Source organism: Schistocerca serialis, chromosome 10, assembly GCF_023864345.2.
Source record: "Schistocerca serialis cubense isolate TAMUIC-IGC-003099 chromosome 10, iqSchSeri2.2, whole genome shotgun sequence".
Lineage (NCBI taxonomy): Eukaryota > Metazoa > Arthropoda > Insecta > Orthoptera > Acrididae > Schistocerca > Schistocerca serialis.
In genome coordinates, this window is record NC_064647.1 from 109581181 (window position 1) to 109605329 (window position 24149).

The 24149-nt window shown below is 41.6% G+C and overlaps 1 protein-coding gene across 3 annotated transcripts in view; it reads left to right on the plus strand.

Moving 5' to 3' along the window:
• Positions 1–24149, plus strand: part of LOC126424875 (uncharacterized) — a 137771-nt gene that overhangs the window by 91059 nt on the left and 22563 nt on the right. For all 3 annotated transcript variants that reach the window (XM_050087702.1, XM_050087703.1, XM_050087704.1), the window contains 2 exons: positions 4189–4466; positions 16549–16744. In XM_050087702.1, the coding sequence (XP_049943659.1) occupies positions 4189–4466; positions 16549–16744 (474 nt within the window). The remainder of the gene's footprint in view (positions 1–4188; positions 4467–16548; positions 16745–24149) is intronic.

Below are 24149 nucleotides of genomic sequence, written 5' to 3' on the forward strand. Positions count from 1 at the left end.
TTGACTCAGACTAGCCTTGGACTGGATTATGCATCAGATTTTGTGTGGTTTCATCACAGAGCATTCCTGATAGCTAGTGCCCTATTGGGTAGTGGCACCAGAATGGTCGACAGTAATGTTACACCAGTTATTTGGTTTCCATAGTGATGTCTGGTGACAACACTATAGTAAATGTGTCACATTACAAATTACACATTCCTGAACTCTTGTATGCTTTACTCGCAGATGACCAACCTTAACCACTTGTGTTCTAATGCCACATCTCATCGTAATCATAACTGTCTGGTTGGTGTGAACGACTTCATTGGGCAGTCGTTCTTTATTGACAGTTCTCCTCAGTACATAACTGTTTATAGAAAGTTAACCATAAATTGACAGTATAAATGTGCCATGGTAAAGTATGGAGAGGTAGTTCGGAATATACTTGAAGATTAATTTAGTTACTATTAATAAACTAAAATAATTGAGTTAGTTTGCAGACAAGAGCATAACCCCATCTAGCTTTCACTAAAGCAACCAATTGGAGCAAAGTACAATATCTAATCGCTTGAACTCTGTTGGTGGCACTTTCAACAAGGTTTCTAAATGCCTGTAGAGGAATGACAACTGATTCTTCCTGAAAAGACAAAACCACTGAAGGTAGTGACTCAGGAAATTGGGGTCCGGAGTGAAGTTGATGTTTTAACTCGGTTCAAATATGTTCCGTCGGGTGCAGGTTGGGATTCAGATAGGCCAGTCCTTTCATTGCCAAACCGTCGCCTCACAGATGCTGTTTTATGACGTGGTTTATCATTATGCTGACGATGGCAGGTAATGTTCTCCTGGAATCCACCATTCTTAGACTCTGCCATCAGATTTCCGCAGGGTGTAGCATGTTTGTTCACTCCAAATCACTCGATTCCAGCCACCCACTGTGCAGTGGCGTCACTCTGTATGCCACGTCGAATGTCACTTTGAGCCTTGACTGTAGAAATAGCTGGCTTTTGAGGAGCTGCATTGTAGCCCGTACTCTTTTTAACTCCCTATGTGGTCATTGCGCAAGCTGGACTATTGGTAGCACTTCGGAATTCACGAGTAATTCTTTCCAATGACTTTGTGTGATATTTACAATCAATCTTTGCAATTCACAGTCCCTGCCTGTCAGTACATGAGGCCTGCCTGTTTTCAGTTTAGTGTGGGTTCCCTTTTAACCTTCCACAACCTGTATCTCTCTCCTTGCCAAGAAAGGAACTATTAGTTCAGAAACTTAGCATAGTGTTGTGTATTTTAGTTTGTGTCTGTCGGCAGTACGTACATTTTGCCTCTTGAAGGTTTCTCCTGGGCATAAATTTAATCTATAATGTTACAATTATAAAACACTACATTTGTATTGTTGGGATTTATTAGATTGATATTGTCACATTAAACTGTGGATGGTGATACTATTTGATATTTACTTAATTTCAGGAAAGCTTTCTGATCATAAAAAAACCATCTCCTCACCTCACGCTCCCATCCGCACAAATATACCTTGTAAAAAGTATCCCTTAAAGAATGCAACGTTTGAATGCACAATAATGCACAAAATTTATTGATGATATTAAGTAAATTACATGTTGTTGCAGTATGTGCTACCTGTGATTATGTACAAAATATAACTGTATAATGTCCTCCATGATTCTGTACACACATTCATACTTTTGATAAAATTTTCTGTAGATTCTCGGTTTACATGCCTCTCTAGTTCCGAAATTACATGATGAATTTCTGTCTTGAGCTCTAGAAGTAATTGCAGTTGGTTGGCATACACACGAGAGTTAGAGTACACCACAGAAAGAAATCACATAGTTGTCAGAGCACAAGATCTGAGTGGCCAGTTCACGTCCACGTTGTGAAAACTCATCTGACTTGGGAGTCTCTCTCTTAATGAGTCCATTCCTGCAATCGATGTGACAGTTCGTATGCTCTATCGAAACAGAACCTCTTGAGCATCCGTATGATCCATTTAAGATCACAAAATTTCCCTTAAAACATTGCTGCACCATTCGCCATCCAGTTTTAATGTATTTCTGGTCCCATATTTGAATAAGTGCGCCCCAGTTATCCCTCGGCCCAAATACCACACCACAAAGTCACTTGTTTTCCAAATCCTGAAATTTTGCTTTGTCACAAAACCATTCAACTAGAAGTACACGATACCATTTAACATTATTTTCTTGATGAAAAAGTTGTCTACTATGTTTCTCAAGTACCCAATGCGCAGATGCTTGATGTTTATTGTCCTCATTTGGCTTCAGTTCTTGTCTGATTTGGATTTTGTGAGTCAATTATTTCAGAATTCATTGCATCCTGGTTCTGGGAATATCCAGTTTTTGTGAATGTCGGAAGTGGGTTTCAGTGGACTTACAGCTACATTATCACTCATAATGGCCACGTTTTCTACATATTGACTAACATGAGGTTGCCTGGGGGAGGGGGTGGTTAATGTCTATAACCAAAACAGTTTTCTCAGATTTAGTGATCAGTCTCATCACAGTCAACTTATTTTGGGCATTTTGTCAACCAAACATTCCACACAATGTGTGAACAGTCTGCATGGCATTCGCATCATTTGTGATAAGTTTTCACTATGACAACGTGCTGTTTCATTGTGAAGCACTCTGTTACTAATTGCAAAGAAAATGGATGAAATTAGTGCAATGTTCAGTGCTACAAACTGAATAGAGCACAAATGGTGGCCATTTCAAAACTTGCCTTCTTTATGGGATACCGTACAGATGTATTGCTCCAATGCTAATTTCTAATCTAGTATTTCATCCATCAATCCTATGGTCAGATTGCTGCAGTTCTCCCATCCTTTTGCTAGCCAGCTCTGTTTTTCATTTTGCCGTAAGTTCTACTTCCCACGTCATTATTGATCTGTTTCATGTATTCATATCCAGACTGGCCCCTGCGATATTTCCTTCCACCGACCTTTCGAGTGCACTTTTCTAGAGTAGCTCGTGTCATAATACAGGGTGTTCTGCAGTGACGTTCACAGCTTTGACCGCATATATTTCAGAAATGGGGATAGGCAGAAAGGTACAGTTTTCAGTATAGTGTTCACAACCACCTAAAATTTTGAATTATTATTATTATTATTATTATTATTATTATTATTATTATTATTACTACTACTACTTTAATTTTTTGTTGACAAAAATGGCCACCACACCACACCGACGATTGGAGCTACCACCGACCACAGTTCACAGGATACTCCACTTGAGACTGAGGGAGCTGCTTCATGCCTATAAGGTGCAGCTACTGCATACGTTTCAACCTGACAGTAGGTTGAAGGGCAAAACTTGTGCACTTTAAATTGATTCGCATGACAATGATCCGTACTATCTGAAAAATGTGGTGTTCACAGATGGAGGGAGCTTCTTCCATATGTCTGGAAAGGTAAACCAACAGTGTGAGGCTGTACACTTCTGATCACCCCTCCCCCTACCCCTCTTTTCAATCTGGAAATTGTATGTTACAGTCCAAAGATAAATGTCTGGTGTGATCTGTTTTGTGACTCTGTGGTGTTTGACTGTTAATCTATAAATCTTGGAACAGTTTGCATTTCCATGGATCAGAAAACTGCAACCTGACATCAGGATGGTGTCCCTCCTCACTGGAACTTGTTCATTAGGAAGACTTTGGACGCATCTTTCCAGGTTGCTGACTGGCAGAGGTGGGCCCATTTCCTGGGCCCCAAGGTCTCCAGACACAACCTCCATTATTTTTTTTTCTCTGGAATTTTGTGAAAGTTGGTGACTACCAGACCCTTGTGCAATACCTGCAGGAACTGCGAGCTCGTATTAGAGTGACAATTGCACACATTAATGAGGACGTGCTAGGCTGGACACATGGGAGGGTCTGAAATATCACTTAAGACATTTTGTGTGTTATAGGTAGCACACAAATTGGACTCTGTCAGATGCTTACTAATACTTCAGGTGTATGAGAACATTATGCTCAGAGCCACATCTTTCTACTATCCCCATTCTCCAAGAATACATTATGAAAGTTGTAAAGATTGTTGTGGAACACCCTTTGTGTGCTCAGCTGGCCTATATCTTTTATTAATGATGTTCTTGGACAGTGGTTCTTCAATTCCCAGTTGTCTGCTTCTTTGGTATCTCATTTCCTTCCTACCTCAACTTATTTGTAATCGCGCAGGACCCAAGTAGAGTTACACGCTTTACCACCGAAGCGAGACTTGGCTGCAGAGGAGGCAGACGCTGCTTCTGAGGATGCACGTGGCAAGTCCAAGGGCCGTAACCGGCGCCGCTGCCGTCAGCAGCAGCAGCAGCAGCAACAGCAGCAGCAGCAGGTGGGGGACAGGCCACAGCTGGTCGTGGCCTCGCAACCCCCTCCATTTCCTGGAGTCAGCTCTCGCTCAAGTGATGTTACTCCTTTCTGGCGAGCTTCCAAGTCCAGTCAGGAAGATGACAGAAGTATGTATGAAAAACTGTGGATATATATTTGTTTGTTTGTGTGTGTGTGTGTGTGTGTGTGCTTTGCGCGCACACTACTTGGCTGTGAACTGGCATAATTCTATATTGCTTTTAAATGACATTGCAAAATACATAAATGTGACAGGAATATAATTCTTGCACCATTTAAAAGCACAAAGTATGTATGTTATATAAACACCGATCTTTTTAATAGACAAGATAATTATAAAAAGAAAACATGAAAGTTATGAAAACATGAGTTTTATGTGTTCTATAGAGTAGCCTGCAGTCACAAAAAAATATAGGAATATTTAAAAGTTGATATCGATGGTAGGCAATGAAAACCTCGTAAATCCATTTGTTAAATTTTACAGCAGAAGCAAAAATGGTTTCTTGAAAAATATATATAAAAAGTGACAATGGTGCTTCATGTGTAACTATATAGTACAAACCTAGTTATTGACAGGTTTGAGAAATTAATGCACTTTCTAATCTCTCTTTAGTAATGGACTTACTGGTTGCTGGAATTAGAGGTTTGCACAGACAGGCGGAGTTGAGTTTTCATTGCCTTCCATCGTGAGAAATTTTTGAATGCTAATCCTGGAAGCACTGTGGAATGCGAAGGGCAATCGCCAGTAAAGTACTAAACAGGTTGCACCTTGGCAATTTAATCACAAATGCTAACTGTAATAATGAAGTTGTTCGCCAGTAGTCACTGGCTTTTGACAATTTGATGGCTCAAATATACAAAGTAATGTTGAAAAATTAGTAAGTTTCGTGTCGTTTTACTGCAGACCATTTATGCCATACAGAGTTTCTTTTTAAGTTGTCTTTGCATTTCATTTGTTGTCGTAATGTTACCAGCATACAGCCACAATTCCGATTATAAAGTCTTCAAATGATGTTTTACATTTGAAAATGGCTGTGTAATTCGTTGAAATTGGTAATGTAACACCTTTTTGTAAAGTATATATATATTACGTACTGTCACTATGGCTTCACTATTGTAGTGTCAATTGACATTTCAATAATTTAGTCTCATTGTCAAGTGCTGTATTTATGTATGTATTTTTTGTACATTACACAAACAATGTGAGTGAGAGTTTGCGTGTGTACGGGGTTTTCAACATAACTGAGGAGGCACCGTACCGGATAACCTCAAAAAGATGACTACACATAAAGAGATGGAGAACAACATTATGCAAACACCACGCAAATGGTTTATGTAAATATTTGCACTTGATAACAAGAAAAAATTCTCAAAACTCACTGTGCAGAGGATGAAGAATTACGTAATTGGTAGAGTATTTCATTATTTAAATAACGAATGACAGCTGCAGGCTTCCAAAAATGTCAATATAAAATATGAAATGGTGTCGAACAGACAGTTACCAGTTTCCGTTACATCGGTAGTTTTTATTAGTTGCTGACGAAAGTATTTTTATGCATATTATGTGCACATACAGAAAGTGGAAAAATACAATGGGGTGCCCTATACGTAACAACAGTCACGAAAAATAATGATAGCAGGTCACTACAAGTTATGCCCATGTTGCTCGTCCTTCCATTCCATGTCCTAATGTAGAATAGATAAAAACTACACCAGGGTAAAAATTGTTGAGGCTTCTGCAATGTATCCTGCTGTGACACAACGATTGTGTGGCTGATATAAGTTCACAAGTCTGAAAATTAAACACACATATGTAATCACCATCATGGCGCGAACTCCCATGAGATAAACACAGATGATAAGCTCACCATAAGTGTCTTGAGCATAGCAGGCTTCCATATGGAATGCAGCACATGATTTTACTATGTTCTGAAAAAAGAATCTCAAAACATGCTGTACTCTCATGTATGACTGACACACTACTAACTTGCTAACGTAACATTGCTCCATTTGCCTGGTAACCCATTCTGCCACTAGAGGGCGTGAACATAACATAGAAACACAAGAAATAAAGCATGACCTATATAATGTCCAATAACGGGCACTAGCTGGCGCCACTAGTCTCTAGTTGAAATTGTTAAACACAAATCACATTGGTATACAGGCAAAACACTGGTATACGTTGTTTACAGCTTTAAAATTAGGTAGAAAAGAATAGTCGATAAGGTATGATAACAAAGAAATGAAGTTTCGTCTCAATATAGCATCTAACAACCAAAATATTGTTGTATACATTACAAAATGCCATGCTTCATGGGAAGTTTGGGATTGGCATTTTGCAAGAATCCTTGGCAATTTTTACCCTAGTGTAGTATTTATCTATTCTGCATTAGGACTTGGAATGAACAGTTGGACAACCATGGACACAGCCTGTAGTGACTTGATCATGCCACCTTTTCCTCGGTTACTTGGTGTCATTATTTTTGTAATTGTTGGCAGATGTATGGTCACAATTCCTATTATATATTCTTCAACTGATGTTTTACATTTGAAAATGACGACATAGTTCGTTGAAATCGGAAATGTAACCCCTTTTTGTGAAAAAAAAAATTTATGTACTCTGGCTTCACTATTGTAGTTTCGTATAAACAATTAACTTATATTATCGTCACACTCCTGTACGACAAGTGTGTTGGATTATAAATTCTTGAAACGAGTTTTGCTCAGCATGAAAAATATGTAATTGACACTGCGCTTAAACCAAAAACATCTGAGCAACGCAAAGTGAATGAAGGTGTCAACTAGTGCTGTAAGCGGCCAAAAGACATAACACGCTAAATATGGTTTGACAGAGGTGCGACATGATTACAACAATCACAAAACTGCGCATGCACTGTAGAGAGAGTTCGAAAATGGTTGTAATTGGTCATGATATCTTTATTTAAATGAACCTAATTATTTCCATCAGCCACCAAGCAGAGTAGAGTTTTGCAACGACAGGAGACACGGCACGAATTGTTCAAACTTCTACATGTTTACCGCTTTAAATCCGTTGAGTAGAGCACTCTGGTGTCAAGAAACTTAACCATGTAATGTTTGTAAAAACACTACTTAACCACCAGCATATTTTTACGTCAGTTTTTTCTCCATGAACCTTTTTTCATAGAGCGAAAATTACACGAAAATTATAAACATGTTGACACAAAATCGGATACGATACAGAATCGTGAGCGATATGAAATAACGCAAACAGCAGGAAAATGTTATTTCTGGGAACATAAAAGTGGCTTATACTGTATTCATTTTACTGACAACTGAAACACTGATGTGGGTGGTTCATACTTATACTTTCATCTGGGGAGTATGAATTTCCTGTGATCTTCCATTTGCGATTCTTAATCTCTGTATGAAATATCCAAAACCTCTCCCTCTGTCACCTACCTACACACCACTTCTTCTTTCGTAAACACCTGCGAACAAACTGCAAGTGATTCTCTTCTGTTTCTTTCAATTGCTGCCAGGTTAACAAAATGGGTAAATGCAGCCCTCTGGTAGTGGAACCTACCTCCACATTACGTGCTGAAATTGTGTCCTTGATATGTCAAATGACCTTCAGGCAGCTAGTTGACACTTGGCCACCTTTATGGGATAGAGTGCTGTCGGAAACACCATGTTGTGGGCACCCGTACAGCACCATGCTCAGTTTTAAAGAAATGTACTTCTTTAACCATAATATGCTGAAATTATCAGATTCAGTTCAGAAAATTTTTAGATTTTTTAAGATTAGTTTTAAATGTTCTAATAATTTATGCAGTGTTCTGTAACAAAAAAATATTATGTTTTAGAGGGATTTCAAATGTTCTGGATGTGAAAATACTTATTACTGTGTTGTATAGGTTTGTCTTCTGAAGTGTAAAAACCAGTATTTGGCAGTTACCTTAGTGACCAATTAGTTTACATTTGAGTGAGCGTTTCAGTGATAAATTAAAATTTGTACTGTATTTGTTACTTTCCAGTAGTCGACATCTGAATATCAGAATATATGTGCAGACTTAAGTGAAAATGCCTAGTGACACCCCCAATTAGAGTTGATTAAGTCCCAAGTTGTGTTCATCTCATCCCATGGCATTCTATACAAGATCAATAGGCTGGAAATGTCATTAAGTAGTACATGTACCCAAAGGCATCTTTACAAAATGACCAGAAACATGCTGCTGTTGAGCAGTTATAGTTGTGGTATCAAGTGGTGATAATTCAGTATTATTTTGGAAGGAGAGCAATCTGTGTGTGATAAAGCTAGCAAGGTGGCCTGAATCTTTACACAAGTGTGAAACACCTGGTAGTAGTGTACTAACATTGAATTACACCTTCATACTTCATTGACCACATTACAAAATTTTGCCCACGACATTTGACAGTTTTTACTGTCTGTTTGCACCTGTTGAGGGGAAGAAAGGGTAGTGGAAAGGTTAGTGCTTGTGCATAGATTTGTAGTAAATTGAGACTATTACACTTGTATGAATAACTTGTTTCACATGTCAGCCATTCCTGAGCTTGTGCCCTGTTGATTTTGTTCTTGCTGGAAAGAAGAAAGTAATGAATTTGTTCTTCCTTACTTCTGAACTTTGAACAGCAAGTTACTCTACTTTGCTGGGAGATTTATAGTTATGATAGGTGCTAATTATCATTGTGAACAAAGACAATTTGAAGAGTCCGATAAAAAATGTCTTAAACAGTGAGAAAACATTAATTTGAGAGTATAAAAGTCTGATTACACTGTACTTGCTGCTATGAAAATGTTTTTAGGATAACATATGCTGCTGACATGAAAAGTATTACTATTCATTGATGATTATCATGTTTTCTAGGCCAAAATTGTGGCCTTAATGGGACCTACTGCTAAATTTACAGAATTTACTATTCAGTTTATTTTAGTTTGACAGCACAATGTTTTTTGTTGCATCATTTTGTGAGGCAATATTGTTTCAGAAGTAATTCAATAAACTTTTGTCATATGTTCAGCATAGACTGTGTAATATACGCAAACACTTCTCTACTGCAGTGGTGCCTTGCCAACTTTGCTACTGTGTGTGCATAAGCTTGTAGCTACATTGCGATTTGGTCTCTTTAGGCCTTAGGTAAATGAATGTAGATTCTGATGTTTAATGTGACTGTTTCTTTTAAAGTTACAAATACTGTGCACTAATAATTCATTTATTAGATGTCTTTCTCTTGTCTTCATAATCACAAGTCGTTATTAACAACTGCAACCACAGTTCTCAAATGAGCAGCATACTCATTGCTCTATTCTGTGTTCATGGAGTGGAACACTTTTTATGCCTTACAAAGTATAGGCAGTTATTTGGATGTAAATAACAGTAGTTTCAAGCCATTATATTTCTTTAATAACATTTTCAATCCTTATGTGGTTGGTTTGATTATGTTGTATGATTTGTCTTGCTGCTTTAAGAGTCAGTCTTGTTTTACTGAAATACAGGCAAAATTACAATCGTGCTGTGTTTTTAGCTGTTTTGTCCTCTGAACATTGATCTATTTCACATTTCCAACATTCCTTCTTGTCTTTCTTACTAAGGATTAAAAGCCTAATCTTTTACTCTTCAGGCGTTACAATTATGCTTCAAATTCAGATTTTTACTGTCCTTTTTTTTTTTTTGTGGGGGGGGGGGGGGATTCCATGCGAGGGCTCCCAGACCTTCGTCCCCAATTCTCTTGACCCTGTCAGTGATAGCTTCTTTCCAAACTTGGCGTCTATGGTACTGTACTGCTCTAGAGCACATCATGATGCACACATCACTCAGTGCTGCATTTCTGTCACACGGTCTGGTGGTTAGAATAGGCCCGAGGTATTCCTGCCTGTCGTAAGAGGCGACTAAAAGGAGTCTCACATGTTTCGGCCTTTATGTGATGGTCTCGTGTAGGGTTTGACCTCCATTTTTCAGAATTTTCCAGATGAACAAGCCAATTGGGGAAGGGCACTTTACACGGTGCATCGTGTCCATTGTGCATTGAGATCTTCAGCCCACTTTCTCGTTGTAACATTCCAATCCCACCCATTCTCCATCTCTTGGGTGAGGACACCTTCGTGGGTGCATTTTCCACAATGCACTGCGCAGTGTCACTTTCTGTGCCGACGATGACCGTGGACTTCTTTACAGCCCATATCCAACACGGTAGCCAGTCCATTGTGGTGGGGCCACCATTTACCCTGTTGGTTGTAGCCCCTGACAACACAGGGATCGTTCTGCTGATGGCTGTGTCATTAACTCCCTACGTATGCTGAGGGGTAGATGCCCGTCGCCCTGGGGCATCGGGACTCCCGGCAATGGCCATCCTGCCAGGTGGCCTTTGCTGCAGCTGGGTGGCGCCTGTGGGGAGGTCCCCTGGGTGGAGAGGGTGGCGTCAGGGCAGATGACACGCCATGAAGCGTAGTACGTCATCTCTTGCTGGTGGTCCGCCGCCAGCAGTCTCTAAGTGGGAAAAGTCTAACTACAGTGATAAGAAATATGACCCCAAGTCATTCCCCTCCCTGGCCACACCATGGGAAGAACGCCAGGCTAAGGATGGAAGTGAAGCTTATTCGCCCCTGTACCTCGTATGTACGGGAGTTGATGGGGAACCTTTCATGTCAATGAAGCCTCAGTTTTTTGTGGAGCATTTGGTGGACAAGTCTGGGGAGGAGGAGGGCTAGTCCAAAATTAGGTCAGAGTCGGTCTTCATCAAAACAGCATCGTCTGCCTAGTCACGGGCATTACTCGCTTGTGACAAGTTGGGGGATGCTTGAATATGGTCCAGGGTATTATATTCCAGAGGGATCTTCTTTTGCAGCCTGACGAAGAGCTACGCACCAATTTAGAGTGGGCGAGGTGTTTATTTTGTCCTGCGCGTCTGTTGGGGTCCGAAGGATAACCAGGTTGCCACCAATGCCTTCATGTTGGCCTTCGAGGGTGACACATTGCCCGAGAAAGTCGAGGTGATGGAGTACTGCTGTAACGTCAAGCCATATATCCCTCCCCTGATGCAGTACTTTAAGTGCTGGAAGTTTAGCAATATGGCTTCCCGTTGTACTTCCAGCCCCACCTGTCGTGATAGTGGACGTCCATCGCATCTCGATGCTCCATGTGTCCCACCTCCCATCTGTGTCAACTGTGGAGAGCATCATTCACCTTGCTTGCCAGACTGCAGGATTGTACAGAAAGAGAGGAAAGTCATGGAATATAAGACCCTGGACCAACTGATCTACACTGAGGCTAAGAGAAAATTTGAGCGCCTACATCCTGTGGCTATGACCTGCTCATATGCCGCTGCTACGAGAACAGTTGTAGCCCCATCAGTTCCTTGAATTCCTGTTGCCTCTTAGAACTGGGAGACTACACCTGCCCCCTTGATTTTGGCTGGCACTTCCCTCCCTGTTGCTCCTGCACCACCTACTTCAGGAGCAACACCCTCCCCCCCCGCCCCCCATCACCCCCCACCCTCCCACCCCCCACCCCCGCCAACCATCGGGGATTTCAGTCCACACTTCCGTGTCAGAGAAGCGTAAGGCTTCTCCGCTCCTTTCACTAGGAAGGGGTCCCTTCCCAGGTTTCTGCTAGTGTGAAATATGACGCCCGCCAGTGACTGAGGAGCCCAAAAGCAGCTGGTCATAAGGCTTCACACTCACACTCAGTCTCAGAGACTGATTCAGTGAAGTCCTCCCAGCCAGGGAACAAGGAACTTCAGGTGGTACCTACACCACCCACCACCGCTACCTAAAAGCTCTGAGGATGGGGTGGAGATTCTGGCGTCCGCTGAGGACCTGGATCTCGCTGGATCCTCAGACACAATAGATATGGACTGCTCAGGCATAAAGTCGGTGGCAGCAGGTAACCCTGAGACGTAAACTGCATCACTGAATGTTCCACACCTCACGATGATGTCATCCTCCAGCGGAATTGCGGCAGTTTTTTCCACCGCCTGGTTGAGCTACAGCAACTCTTAAGCTATACACCTGCTTTCTGCATTGCCCTCCAGGAAACCTTGCTCCTGGCAATACGGACCCCTGCCCTCCGTGGCTATAAGGGATGTTATAGGAGCCGTAACAACTATAATCGAATGTCAGGTGGTGTTTGCATTAATGTCCTAAACTCTGACTGTAGACCATATTTAAGCTCTTCAAACCCCTCTTGAAGCTCTGGCTATCAGAATATGGATGACGCAGGAAATTACTGTCTGCAATGTATATCTTCCTCCAGATGGCGCAATACCCCTGAATGTATTAGCTGCACTGATTGATCAACTCCCTGAACCTTTCCTACTTTTGGGAGATTTTAACGCCCATAATCCCGTGCGGGGTGACACCGTGCTTACTGGCTGAGGCAGAGATGTCGAAACTTTACTGTCTCTGTTCGACCTCTACCTCTTAAATACTGGGGCCACCACACATTTCAGTGTGGTTCAAGGTAGTTACTCAGCCATTGATTCATCAGTTTGCAGCCCAGGACTTCTCTCATCTATCAACTGGAGAGCACAGGACGACCTGTGTAGTAGTGACCACTTCCCCATCTTCGTGTCACTGCCCCAGCGTCAGCCCCACGGACGCCTGCCCAGATGTGCTTTAAACAAGGCGAACTGGGAAACTGTCACCTCTGATGTCACTGTTGACTCTCCCAAACATGGTAACATCGGTGTGGTGGTTGAGCAGGTGACTACCACAATTGTTTCTGTGGAAGAAACTGCGATCCCTCTCTCTTTAGGGTGCCCTCGGCGAAAGACAGTCCCTTGGTGGTCACCGGAAGTCCCCGAGGCAATTACAGTGTGTCGGCAAGCTCGACAGCAACATAAGCAGCACCCTCTCCTAAAGTATCTGGTAGCCATTAAGCAGCTCCGTGCCCGTGTATGCCAGCTTATAAAACGACAGAAACAGGAGTGTTGAGAGAGGTATGTGTCGACTATTGGGTGCCATACGTCACCTTCCCAAGTCTGTGCAAATAAGTCCTCTCATTCACTATATGCCACAGTGAACCGTATAACATCTCATTTAGGGAGTGAGAGCTCCTCAGCACCCTTGCACATTGCCCCGACACAGTTCCTGGGCCGAATCAGATCCACAGTCAGATGATTAAACATCTCTCGTCTGACTACAATCAACATCTCCTTGTCATCTTCAACCAGATATGGTGCTATGGCATCTTTCTGTTGCAATGGTGGTGGAGCACCATCATTTTGGTGCTCAAACCCAGTAAAAACCCACTTGATGTGGATAGCTATCGGCCCAACAGCCTCACCAACGTTCTTTGTAAGCTGCTGGAACATATGGTGTGTTGGTGTTTGGGTTGGGTCCTGGAGTCAACGTGGCCTACTGGCTCCATGGCAGGGTGCCTTCTGCTGATAATCTAATGTCCCTTGAGTCTGCCATTCGAACAGCATTTTCCAGACACCAACACCTTTGTGCCATCTTTTTTGATCCACGCTAAATGTATGACACCACTTGGCGACGTCATATCCTTGCCACATTATACGGGTGGGGTCTCCGAGGCCCATTCCAGATTTTTATCCAGAATTTCCTGTCCCTCCCTACTTTCCATGTCCAAGTTGATGCCTCCCATAGTTGCCCCCATATCCAGGGAAATGGTGTCCTGCAGGACTCTGTATTGTATATAACTATTTTCAGTGGCCATTAATGGTCTAACAGCAGCTGTAGGGCCGTCCGTCTCACCCTCTCTGTATGCAGACCACTTCTGCATTTCGTAGTGTTCCATCAGTACTGGTGTTGCTGAGTGGCACCTACAGGGAGCCATCCGCAAGGCGCAATCATGGGCTCTAGCCCAAGGCTTCCAGATTTTTGCCCCTAAGTCGTGTGTCATGCACTTCTGTTGGTGTCGTACTGTTTATCCAGAACTAGAACTTTACTTTCATGACGATCCACTAACTGTAGTGGAGACACATTGTTTCTTAGGACTGGTTTTCGATGCCCGATTGACTTGGCTTCCTCATCTTTGTCAGCTTAAGTGGAAGTGCTGGCAGCACCTCAGTGCCCTTCGCTGCCTGAGCAACACCAACTGGGGTGCAGATCGCTCTACTATGCTGCAGCTCTACAAAGTTGTTGTTCAATCCCACCTGGACTATGGGAGTGTGGTTTATGGTTCAGCGGCACCCTCGGCGGTGCGTGTAAACCCAGTGCACCACTGTGGCATTCGTCTAGCGGCGGGAGGTTTTAGAATGAGTCCGGTGACCAGTGTCCTGGTGGAGGCCAGAGTCCCTCCATTACAGCCATTACAGATCCGACGTGCACAACTGCTCGCCAGTTATGTTGCACACATTCGTAGGTCTCCTGGGTATCCTAATTACTGTTTCCTTTTTCCACCTGCGGCAGTTCATCTCCCGCATCAGCGGCCCAAGTCAGGGCTAACGATTGAGATTCGCGTACGATCCCTTCTGTCTCAATTGGAGTCCTTCCCTTTACCACCTCCCATCCAGGTCCGTCCACATACACCTCCATGGTATACACCTAGGCTGCAGATTCGTTTGGACCTTTCGCATGACCCTAAGGACTCACTTACCCCTGCTGCTCTCCGCTGTCACTTCTCTCGATTCTTGACACCTTCCGGGGCTCTGAACTGGTTTACACTGAGAGCTTGATGGCTGATGGTCATGTGGGCTTCACCTAGGTCCACAGAGGTCTTATTGAGCAGCATTCCTTGCTTGATGGCAGCAGTGTATTCACAGGCATCTCTGAATCTGACCTGCGTTCTGATTTGCACCGTAAGGTTTTTCGGGTTTGGGAGATGGAATGGCATAACAGTACTCACAGAAAACTATGTCATTAAGGAGGCTACGAATGTGTGGAAGACTACCATGTGGGCCTCTCGCAGGGAATCAGTTTTCCTCTGCCGGCTCCACATTGGCCACACTTTGGTGACCCACGGTTACCTCCTGCGCTGTGAAGACCCGCCTGAATGTCGATGTGGCGCCCGGTTGACAGTGGCCCATATTCTGGTGCACTGTCCTACTTTAACTGCCCAGTGACAAAATCTTGGGTTACTGGATTTGTTGCTTCTAATATTATCTGACAACGCCTCATCGGCTGATTTATTTTTATGTTTTGTTCGTGAGGGTGGGTTTTATCATTTGATCAAAGTTTTAGCGCATGTCTTTTGTCCCGCTGTGTCCTCCACCCTAGTGCTTCTAAGTTGGAGGTTTTAATGTGTTGCAGAGTGGCTGGCTTCTCCTTTTTTATTCTCATGGTCAGCCAGCCATGGTAATCTCCTTGTTTTAATCTCTTCATCCCGTTTCTTGCATTTGTGTTGTTTTCTTGTCCTCTTTTGTCCATTTACATGTTTGTTGCCCTTCATCGTTGTTGTGGTTTTTCCTTTCATACTGTTTTGGGTTGTCAGTCTTGTTTATTTTATTCTCACACTTGTGGCATTGTTTTATTCGGAACAAGGGACTGATGACCTCATAGTTTGGTCCCTTTCTCCCTCTTTTAATCCATCCAACCAACCAATCTGTCACATGCATTCATTTCAGCAGATGGACAGTACCTGATTTGCCTGCAGAAAGGAGTGATCATCTTGGAAGATGTCCACTGAACATTCATGCTTCATCGTCATGGCATCCCAGCATATTGCGTGTTTTTCCATCTAGAACAAACATTAGAGAAAAGGTTGGCCACAAATGCTCCCAGATGTGAGGCGTTCACACTACTACTATTGGGCTGCTTTAGGAGTCTTGTTTAAAGAACTAGAATCTGAGGAAGATCTTGCTTTACAGCTTATGGGCTTGGGACTGCACTCCAGGTACTTATGACCAAGTGTATCAGAACATACTGCATTGATACAATATGGTAAAAATTATATCAAGTTCTTTGTGCAGTTGACTGCATAAGAAACATGAATCTTAATGTAAGAGTTAAAAGGTAAGTTTTTATTTTCCTTTTTCCCCGCAATGCCAGAATGGAAAGTTTCTAACATACTTTCCTATTTAAAGCTTTTAATTTAGTCCCCATTTAAACCCGATGAAACTGTGTTGAATGAATTCAAAAAGTTTTGTATGTGAGATTTGTAACGAAAGCATTTATGTATGTTTTTTTAGTATCTTCTGTCATGTGGATAGTTAATATTTAACTTGGTAGCCACTGGAGGTGAAGAATGCCTGAGGACTCCATCTAAAATAGGATTGTGGTTCTTCTTACAGCTCCCTTCCCCACGCGTGTCAACGTGTGGTTGCAGCGACCAGGAGTGGATTTGTTTCCAAAACAGCCAGTATCAGATAGTGAGCTGCAGAAGGCTGACGAATTGGCCAGCGCGACTGAAGAGAAGATGATTAAGATGGCTGTAGAGGCGAGCTTGAAAACTGCAGAAGAGGAAGGGACTATATTGCTGCCCCAACCGTTAGTAGTTTTTTCTTTCTGGTATTGTGTTGTTTCTGCTGTTCGCATTATGGTCTCACAGAGGAGGCAATGACACACAAGGCAATCCAAAATGAATATCATCTTGGTCTTCTACAGCTTCCAGCTGCTGGCTGGTTAGAATGTAAGCCCCTCCGATTTTTCCTGTCCTCCCTCTTTTTGTTTCTCTCCACGCTGTCTCACTCTTCTCCTCGCTTAATCAGACAGTGCTTCCCTCAACCAATTCATCTTCCTCCTGGTATGTTTCATCTTATTGTCATTTAATGAGCTTGTCTTGACATCCTGCCACCTCCCATTCTATTAACATGTCCACACCACACTCTGTCCCCTGTGGAAAATTACTGTCATTGTTACATTAATATGCGTAAATATAATTTCTTTTTATTTGTAAACCTGTTCCAAGTAATTTTAACCATTCTGTTAACTTCATTTGTTGTCAGTTTTTTCTTCCTTTTATTTGGAATCTTTGTCCACGTGAATTTAGTAATTTTTTCAGATTTCTTCCACATTATTATTATTATTATTATTATTATTATTATTATTATTGGTGGTGGTGGTGGTATTACTATTATTTCTATTACTTTTTTCTGATTACTCACAAACAAGGGAAAAAGACCAGTGGGTGCGTTGGCAGAGAATGGTGCACAATGTGGCTGAGGGGATGTGAATTAGGAGGAGGTGATGGGACAGGTGAAGCAGAAACTGTGGGATGGATGGTGTGGAGACAGTAGGTTTCCATAGGTTGAAGTCAGAATGATTTTGGGAGCAGAGACTCTGTTGGCTCCCATCTGCATAGTTCAGAAAAGCTGATTGTGGAGGGGAGGATGCAGATGGCCTGTGTTGTGAAGCAGCCATTGAAATCAAGCATGTTACATTCGGCTGCATGTTGTGCCACAGGGTGTCGCTCCCTCCCCAGCGGCCTACTGACGTCCTGGTCTTGCAACAATTCAGCCCAGCATGCCCCGCCATGCATTGTCCAACCCCCCCCACCCCCACCCCCCTTCCTCCGCCCCACCCGTACCCTGCTATCCCTCCCTTTCCCCGTTCCACTCCAGATTTTGATTCTGTTCGACGTGTTTGCATATTAATGAGCCATCTTTTCGTGAGTAGCGATCTACCCTATTGCATAATATTGTTGATGTCCAACCTGGACTTTTCATTGTGTAAACAACTAGAATATGTTCTTCTGTCCATAGTAACATTTGGTGAGTATACTTACTGCTATTAGAACAAGGGTTCAGGATATTATAATGTAATTAAACTGAATAATTTTGAGATCTTATTTTAAAATTGTAAACAGACTGCCGGAGTAGTGTGTCTGCCCACTTTGCGTTACACTTGGTGAGGCGAGAGCCACTTTAGTTTGATAACTCATTTCAAGTTGGTTCAGACAGCCAGCCTGAGTGCAGATTTCCCCACACTTGTTGATGTGAATATTGAGCTGGTTAACCATTATCATTTCAGATACACACCCACTTCACAAAAAATATATCACCGTAGTAGCCCTAATGCGTAGACAATTTTAACATATGTAAGACCACCTTAGGCTGCTTTGTTCAGACTTTTTGTGTCAACAACTCCAGCTGATGAAACCTACTTGCAAATTATTAGGTATACTGAGCTGAGTGCATCAGCATAAGGGTGCTGCGCCACTGCCCCTCCTCCCTCCCCAGCAAACTCTGTGCTGTGTCGATCCATTGCAGCCATCTCCAGGCCAATGAGTTTTTCCCTTAGGTACTATTACATTCATCAGTATAAATCCCCCAGGACCATAGTTCACTAAGAGAATTGGCGAGGGAACGTCTTTACAGTTGTTTGGTGCTCTGTTGTGATGAGCGCAGGATTTGTGTGGCGCCTCCAGACTGCCGGAGAGAAGTCTGTAGACGGCCCAGGCACAAAGTCATACCTTGGGCATCCAGTCCCACATATTCAGGCAGGGAGGTGGGCCACTTCTATGTGTAGTATTGCAACAAGATCAGTCAGTCGATTGTGCATCTATGCGGTCAGCACTTCAGTGATGAGTTTGTGTTTAGAGATAACGAAAGATCCCATCATGTTCACATTGCGAACACTTTGCTGTAGGGGGTGCAGGAGTCAACCGAATGGAATGGCCTTCAGTATCTGCTGAAATGAAACCAGTTGAACATTCTCAGGACCTATGGAAACGTCCAGTGCTATGCCGCAGCAAACCTTACACTTGGTCATCAGAGAATGGATCAGGCTTGAGCAGCAATATCTTGACCACCTTGTGGACAGTGTGCCAAGGAGGATCAAAGCATGTTAAAAGTGCACTAGCATGAGCAACCTCAAGCAGGAAAGCCTGGTTCTAGGTGAGAAAATTTGGAGATGCCAACCCCCAGCCATTGTGAAGAAGGCTGTTGCTCACAAGCAAGTAGCAAACAACATTGTGTCCACTTCTAGAACTCGTAAGATTTGATCACATTCAGTTAATTTCAAAAACAAATTGAAGGCTCTCAAACTAGCTTGTTAATGTGAGTCAGATTACTCTACGGCAGCTCTCAAAGAAATGAAAGCAGGGATGGTACCTGGTATTAATGGCATCCATTCAGAATTCCTAATCCACTGTGGGAAGTTTGAAATAAGTCTGGTAGTGTCTTTACTGATATTCTCCAAACTGGTGACAAACCCTATAACTTGAAAAGAGCAAAGATCGTAGCCTTCTTAAAACAAGGAAAACCAAATGGCAGGCTAAAGCTACCGACCCATTGCTTTATTTAGCACAGTGTATAAACTTTTGGAAAGAATACTGTATAACAGAATCAGCCACAAAATTTCTGCTGAACTGGCAAAATTCCACCCAAACCACAGCTGCACCGACCGGATCTTCTCACAGACAACTTTTATTGAAGCAGGATTTCAAAACAAAAATGACGTCTACCGTATTTATGGACTTAACCGTGGTTTGTGACACTGTGTGGAGGCAATCAGTAATGTTAATACTTGTAGTCATACCATGTCTTAAAACTGGAAACCTCATCAGAGCTGTGTTAAGCAGTAGAATCTTCAAAGTTCTGATACAGAATAAGTTCAGCCCTCCAATGATGCCTAATAGTGGCCTTTTCCAGTGATCAGTGCTAGTGCCTCTTCTGTATACAGCAGACATGCCATAGACAACCATTAGGAATTTGGGTACACTGATGATAAGGCTCTTGGTGCAAACCACAAAGACCTGGGTATTACTGAGTCTGTCTTGACCAAAGACCTACAAATTGGTGGCAAATACTCCCATGCCTGAAGATTACAGCAAAGTGCTGCTAAAATAAGACACCTGTTCCGCCTTAACAACAAGTTCCCCGCCGGCTGGTGTGGCCGAGCGGTTGTAGGCACTTCAGTCTGGAATCACGTGACCGCTTTGTTTACTGGTTCGAATCCTGCCTCGGGCATGGATGTGTGTGATGTCCTTAGGTTAGTTAGATTTAAGTAGTACTAAGTTCTAGGGGACTGATGACCTCTGCTGTTAAGTCCCATAGTGCTCAGAGCCATTTGAACCATTTGAACAAGTTCCCCAACAAAGAAATAAAAGTATATTTTGGAGCGAAACATCTGAGGCTGCAGGTTTTTGAAGAATGTTGAAGTTTCACATCTAGTCAAACAGAAATAACTTACTGAGAACTGAATCGTGTGCCATTTGGATTTTTCTGCAGTGCTCTGGACATCTAAATGCGTTCTGAGTTGTTGACATCTCACAGCTGTGGACAAGTTATCTCAATAGCTAGGAGAATGAAAATGTTTGAGAGTATTCATCATACAACCTATTTGCCTCATGTGCACTATCATTTGCAAAATATCTTGTTTTGATATCTTAAGCCGTTCAAAAGAAATTCAGTTATTCATCGAGCAAAGATCTAATTTTTTCAACTAATAGTTTTCGAAAAATCGGATGATAAATAATTCATATCATTCAGAATCGTCTCTTTCAGCACAGACATCAGGATTTGGTGATCGGTACAGCAATAAGAAAAGCTGTCTCGGCATGGAATGTAGAGAGCTTGTCTGTACCAGTGAAAGGGTGAAAGATGGTTCATCCCAATATATTTGCACTGTATTATAGTTGATGACCAGTTCTGGTTTCACAGTATATTCAGGTAAATAGTAGTGCATTTCTTTCTTTGTAATCCCGTAAGGAAGGAGAATCCTCAGACTGCTAAGCAACATCAAAGATTTGGTTAAAGTTCACAGTGGCAGAATATATGATGTCAGAAATAAGATTGGATTAGTGCACATAAAAGGGTTTGCAATATTGTTACCAGCCTACATAACACTGTCCAGCACACACAGTTTCTAGATCATTACCACAGGCAGGCTGTTTATCCGTTGGCTCATCTGAGAGTCTTTAGACACCGTTCCGTATCCTTGGTCTTACTTATCACATGTATTACATTGAGATGCAGTACTTCACTTTGGCTGACACAGAAATGTGAATATAATGATTGCACTATGCAGCGAAATGACACATTGATGTTAATGGAGCAATGTGGATGGTCATATAAATGTTCACTGAATAATTCCAAGCGCATGCTTTACTAACACCTAAATGTTACCCAATTGCAGACCATACACGATTTGACATAGAGGTGTTCGTGGTATGTGTTAGCCATTCATTATTCATACTGACATGATGATGATGATGATGATGATGATGATGATGATGATGAGTTTGCTCCCTGGATGAAGACTGCCAATTCTGGGATAGGGGTTATAATATCCCTTCCCCAAGTTAATTGCAATAATGTACTAATTCTCTCTTGAATGAATATGTACTGTACAGGGTGACTGCAGAAAAAAAATATTATGAATGTTTGTGAAGTTAATTGCAGGACTTTTCTAAGAATTTTTGTATCTCCAGCAAGAGAGATTCACTGGAGGAAGAATTCTTCTGAATCACAGTGATGTCGATCCCAGGACTCCACAGCTGCAGCGATCGGCTATTTTGTATGGTTCTGCACAGTCTTGGGAAAAAAAAGGGGGAGGGAGGGGAATGAAAATAACAGCAGACCCTTAGTCGTCGTAGCGAGAATAAATCCACGTTGGGGCTATTGAATGTTACTTTTGAGAAAAGATGAAATGTCACTCGTCACTGGTTTTGATCCGTGTTGTTATAAATTCGATGCAGGCTCTTGAAATTATTTTTGGACAAGATGTAAATCTTGCTGGTAAAACTTAAACATGTACAGGGCGAGTCAGGAGGAAAGGTACGTTTTTTAACAGGTGATAGCATGAACAAAAAATTTGATGTGGAAATATGCCCTGTTCCAAATGGTTTCAGAGATAGAACACTTTTAATATAAATTTCTATTTATTTTCTGTATTATTCATTGTCATTGTTTAAAATGTACCACAGTAGTATAGAGGAAGTTGAGAAAAACATTTCGATACAAGACACTTTTCATCTATCAAGTAGGAAAACTATCTCAAACTGTCCTACAAAACGTACTTACGCTACAGCGCACATGACCCCTGCGAGGTTTCCTATATTCTCACGATCACTTCACGCAAACTGTTAGTCCTAGACAATAAAAAATAGGACATTTTTTGTTGCACATTTAATTTACTTTGTGTACTGATACGCGTTTTCATTGGAGTGTGCGGTTTTAGAGTTATTGAAGAAAAACGTACAAAAAGTGATAATAAACGTGTTCTATCTCTGAAACCATGTCCATATGAAGTTTTTTGTTCAGAATCCTTAATACTAGCGTGTCTCAAAGCATGTACCTTTCCTCCTGATTTGGCCTGTATAATGTCCAATGTGAAGTGTTGGGTTTTTAAAAGAATGAATACCCTTCTCCTGTTTTGTTGTCTTTGACGATAATTACATTCGCCGTTTATTCATCAAGATGAGCTCATTCAAAATACAATGTTTTTTAATCCTTCCACCTTTTCTATATAGACACCAAACATTAAAGTAACAGTTCTGATTGCAATGGTGGACCATCCCTTTCATACAACTGTCCCTCCAATGTAGACAATGGGAAAAAAAAAAGCATCTAAGTCGGCTAACAAAGCCGGAGATACAATGTACAACAGTCTCTTTTTTAGCATTGCTGCTGCCGCTTGCAGCCACTATATCTTTGAGTGTCAATATTACCGTTGTAATTTTTAACATACAAAACAATGTATAGCTTTCTTAGTCTGTACAGATCGGACATTAAAAGAAAAATGCAATGCATTTCAAAACATGAGCGAAGTTAACGTTTGGCCACTACTAGCTTTTAACAAAGATAAAAAACATTTCCACCTCGTTGACACTTTTACCACTTCTGCACAAGCATCATAAGACAGAGAATACGAGGACATACCAAATTCTCTCGACGTGATACTACAGGGTGGCTATTTAAAGACAAATGTACAGGCATGATACGAATTCAGAAATTACACAATGCTTTGAAATTAAGTTACATTCTACTATTTGGCAAAGACTCTAAATCTTTGCTGTTTGATTTATAAAAAAGTCTCAGGTTAGTAATTCACAGAAGTATCTGGAACATTATTGCTGTGCAGCTTCTGAAATCCCATACTTGAGAGTATGGCATTCATCTTGAATTAATTCCTTTTCATTTTAAATTATTTGAAATCTTAATTACTGATTGGATTAATTCATGAGAAGTGTTGTCTAATTTAGAAAAAATACAGCAGTAAAATTATATTGTCTTTAGAGTAAAGGGATTGAAATTTGGAGGGGTCTGAACTTTTTATGTCAGTTTTCGCAAGTTTCACTCAGGTTTCCCATAAAACCAATTGCATCGCTGTACTCATGAATTTGTGAATAAAAATTTGACACATTTCTGTATATGTGACCTATTACTTGGGCAGCTGCATTAGATTTGGAATCGCACAAAAAAAAACTTCAGTTATTCTTCAGACCAGAAAATGTAACAGATGAATTATATTGCAACTTGCTGTGTTTCACTGCATAACAGAAGTCCTTGACATCAAGGTGTCACTCCTGACAGAATACTCAGCTTGGAAGAGCACTTGCTGTAAACTGCCACTAAGATGAACACAAGAAACATCTTGCAGAAATTTTGTGGAATGACATAGGGGTGCATCGGCTGTAACACTAAGAACTTCTAAATTCTTCATTTGTGTGACTATATTGTGCATAGTTCCTTTAAAATTCCTGAGGGTATTTTCGTTCTGTTGTTACAACTACAAGAAAACGCATGGTTTTTTTCACCCAGCACATTTGGCTTTATGAAGGTGAAGCACCTTCAGTGGTCCGTAATATTGTGTGTAAATATCTTTAATTACAGACCACTGATGATGTATATATGAGGTGTGATTGGAAAGTTTTAAGAATGAGCTTGTAATTGTAGAACAGTGGTACTTACATGCAACTGTGATGCATCTCCTTCAAAATAGTCCCGTT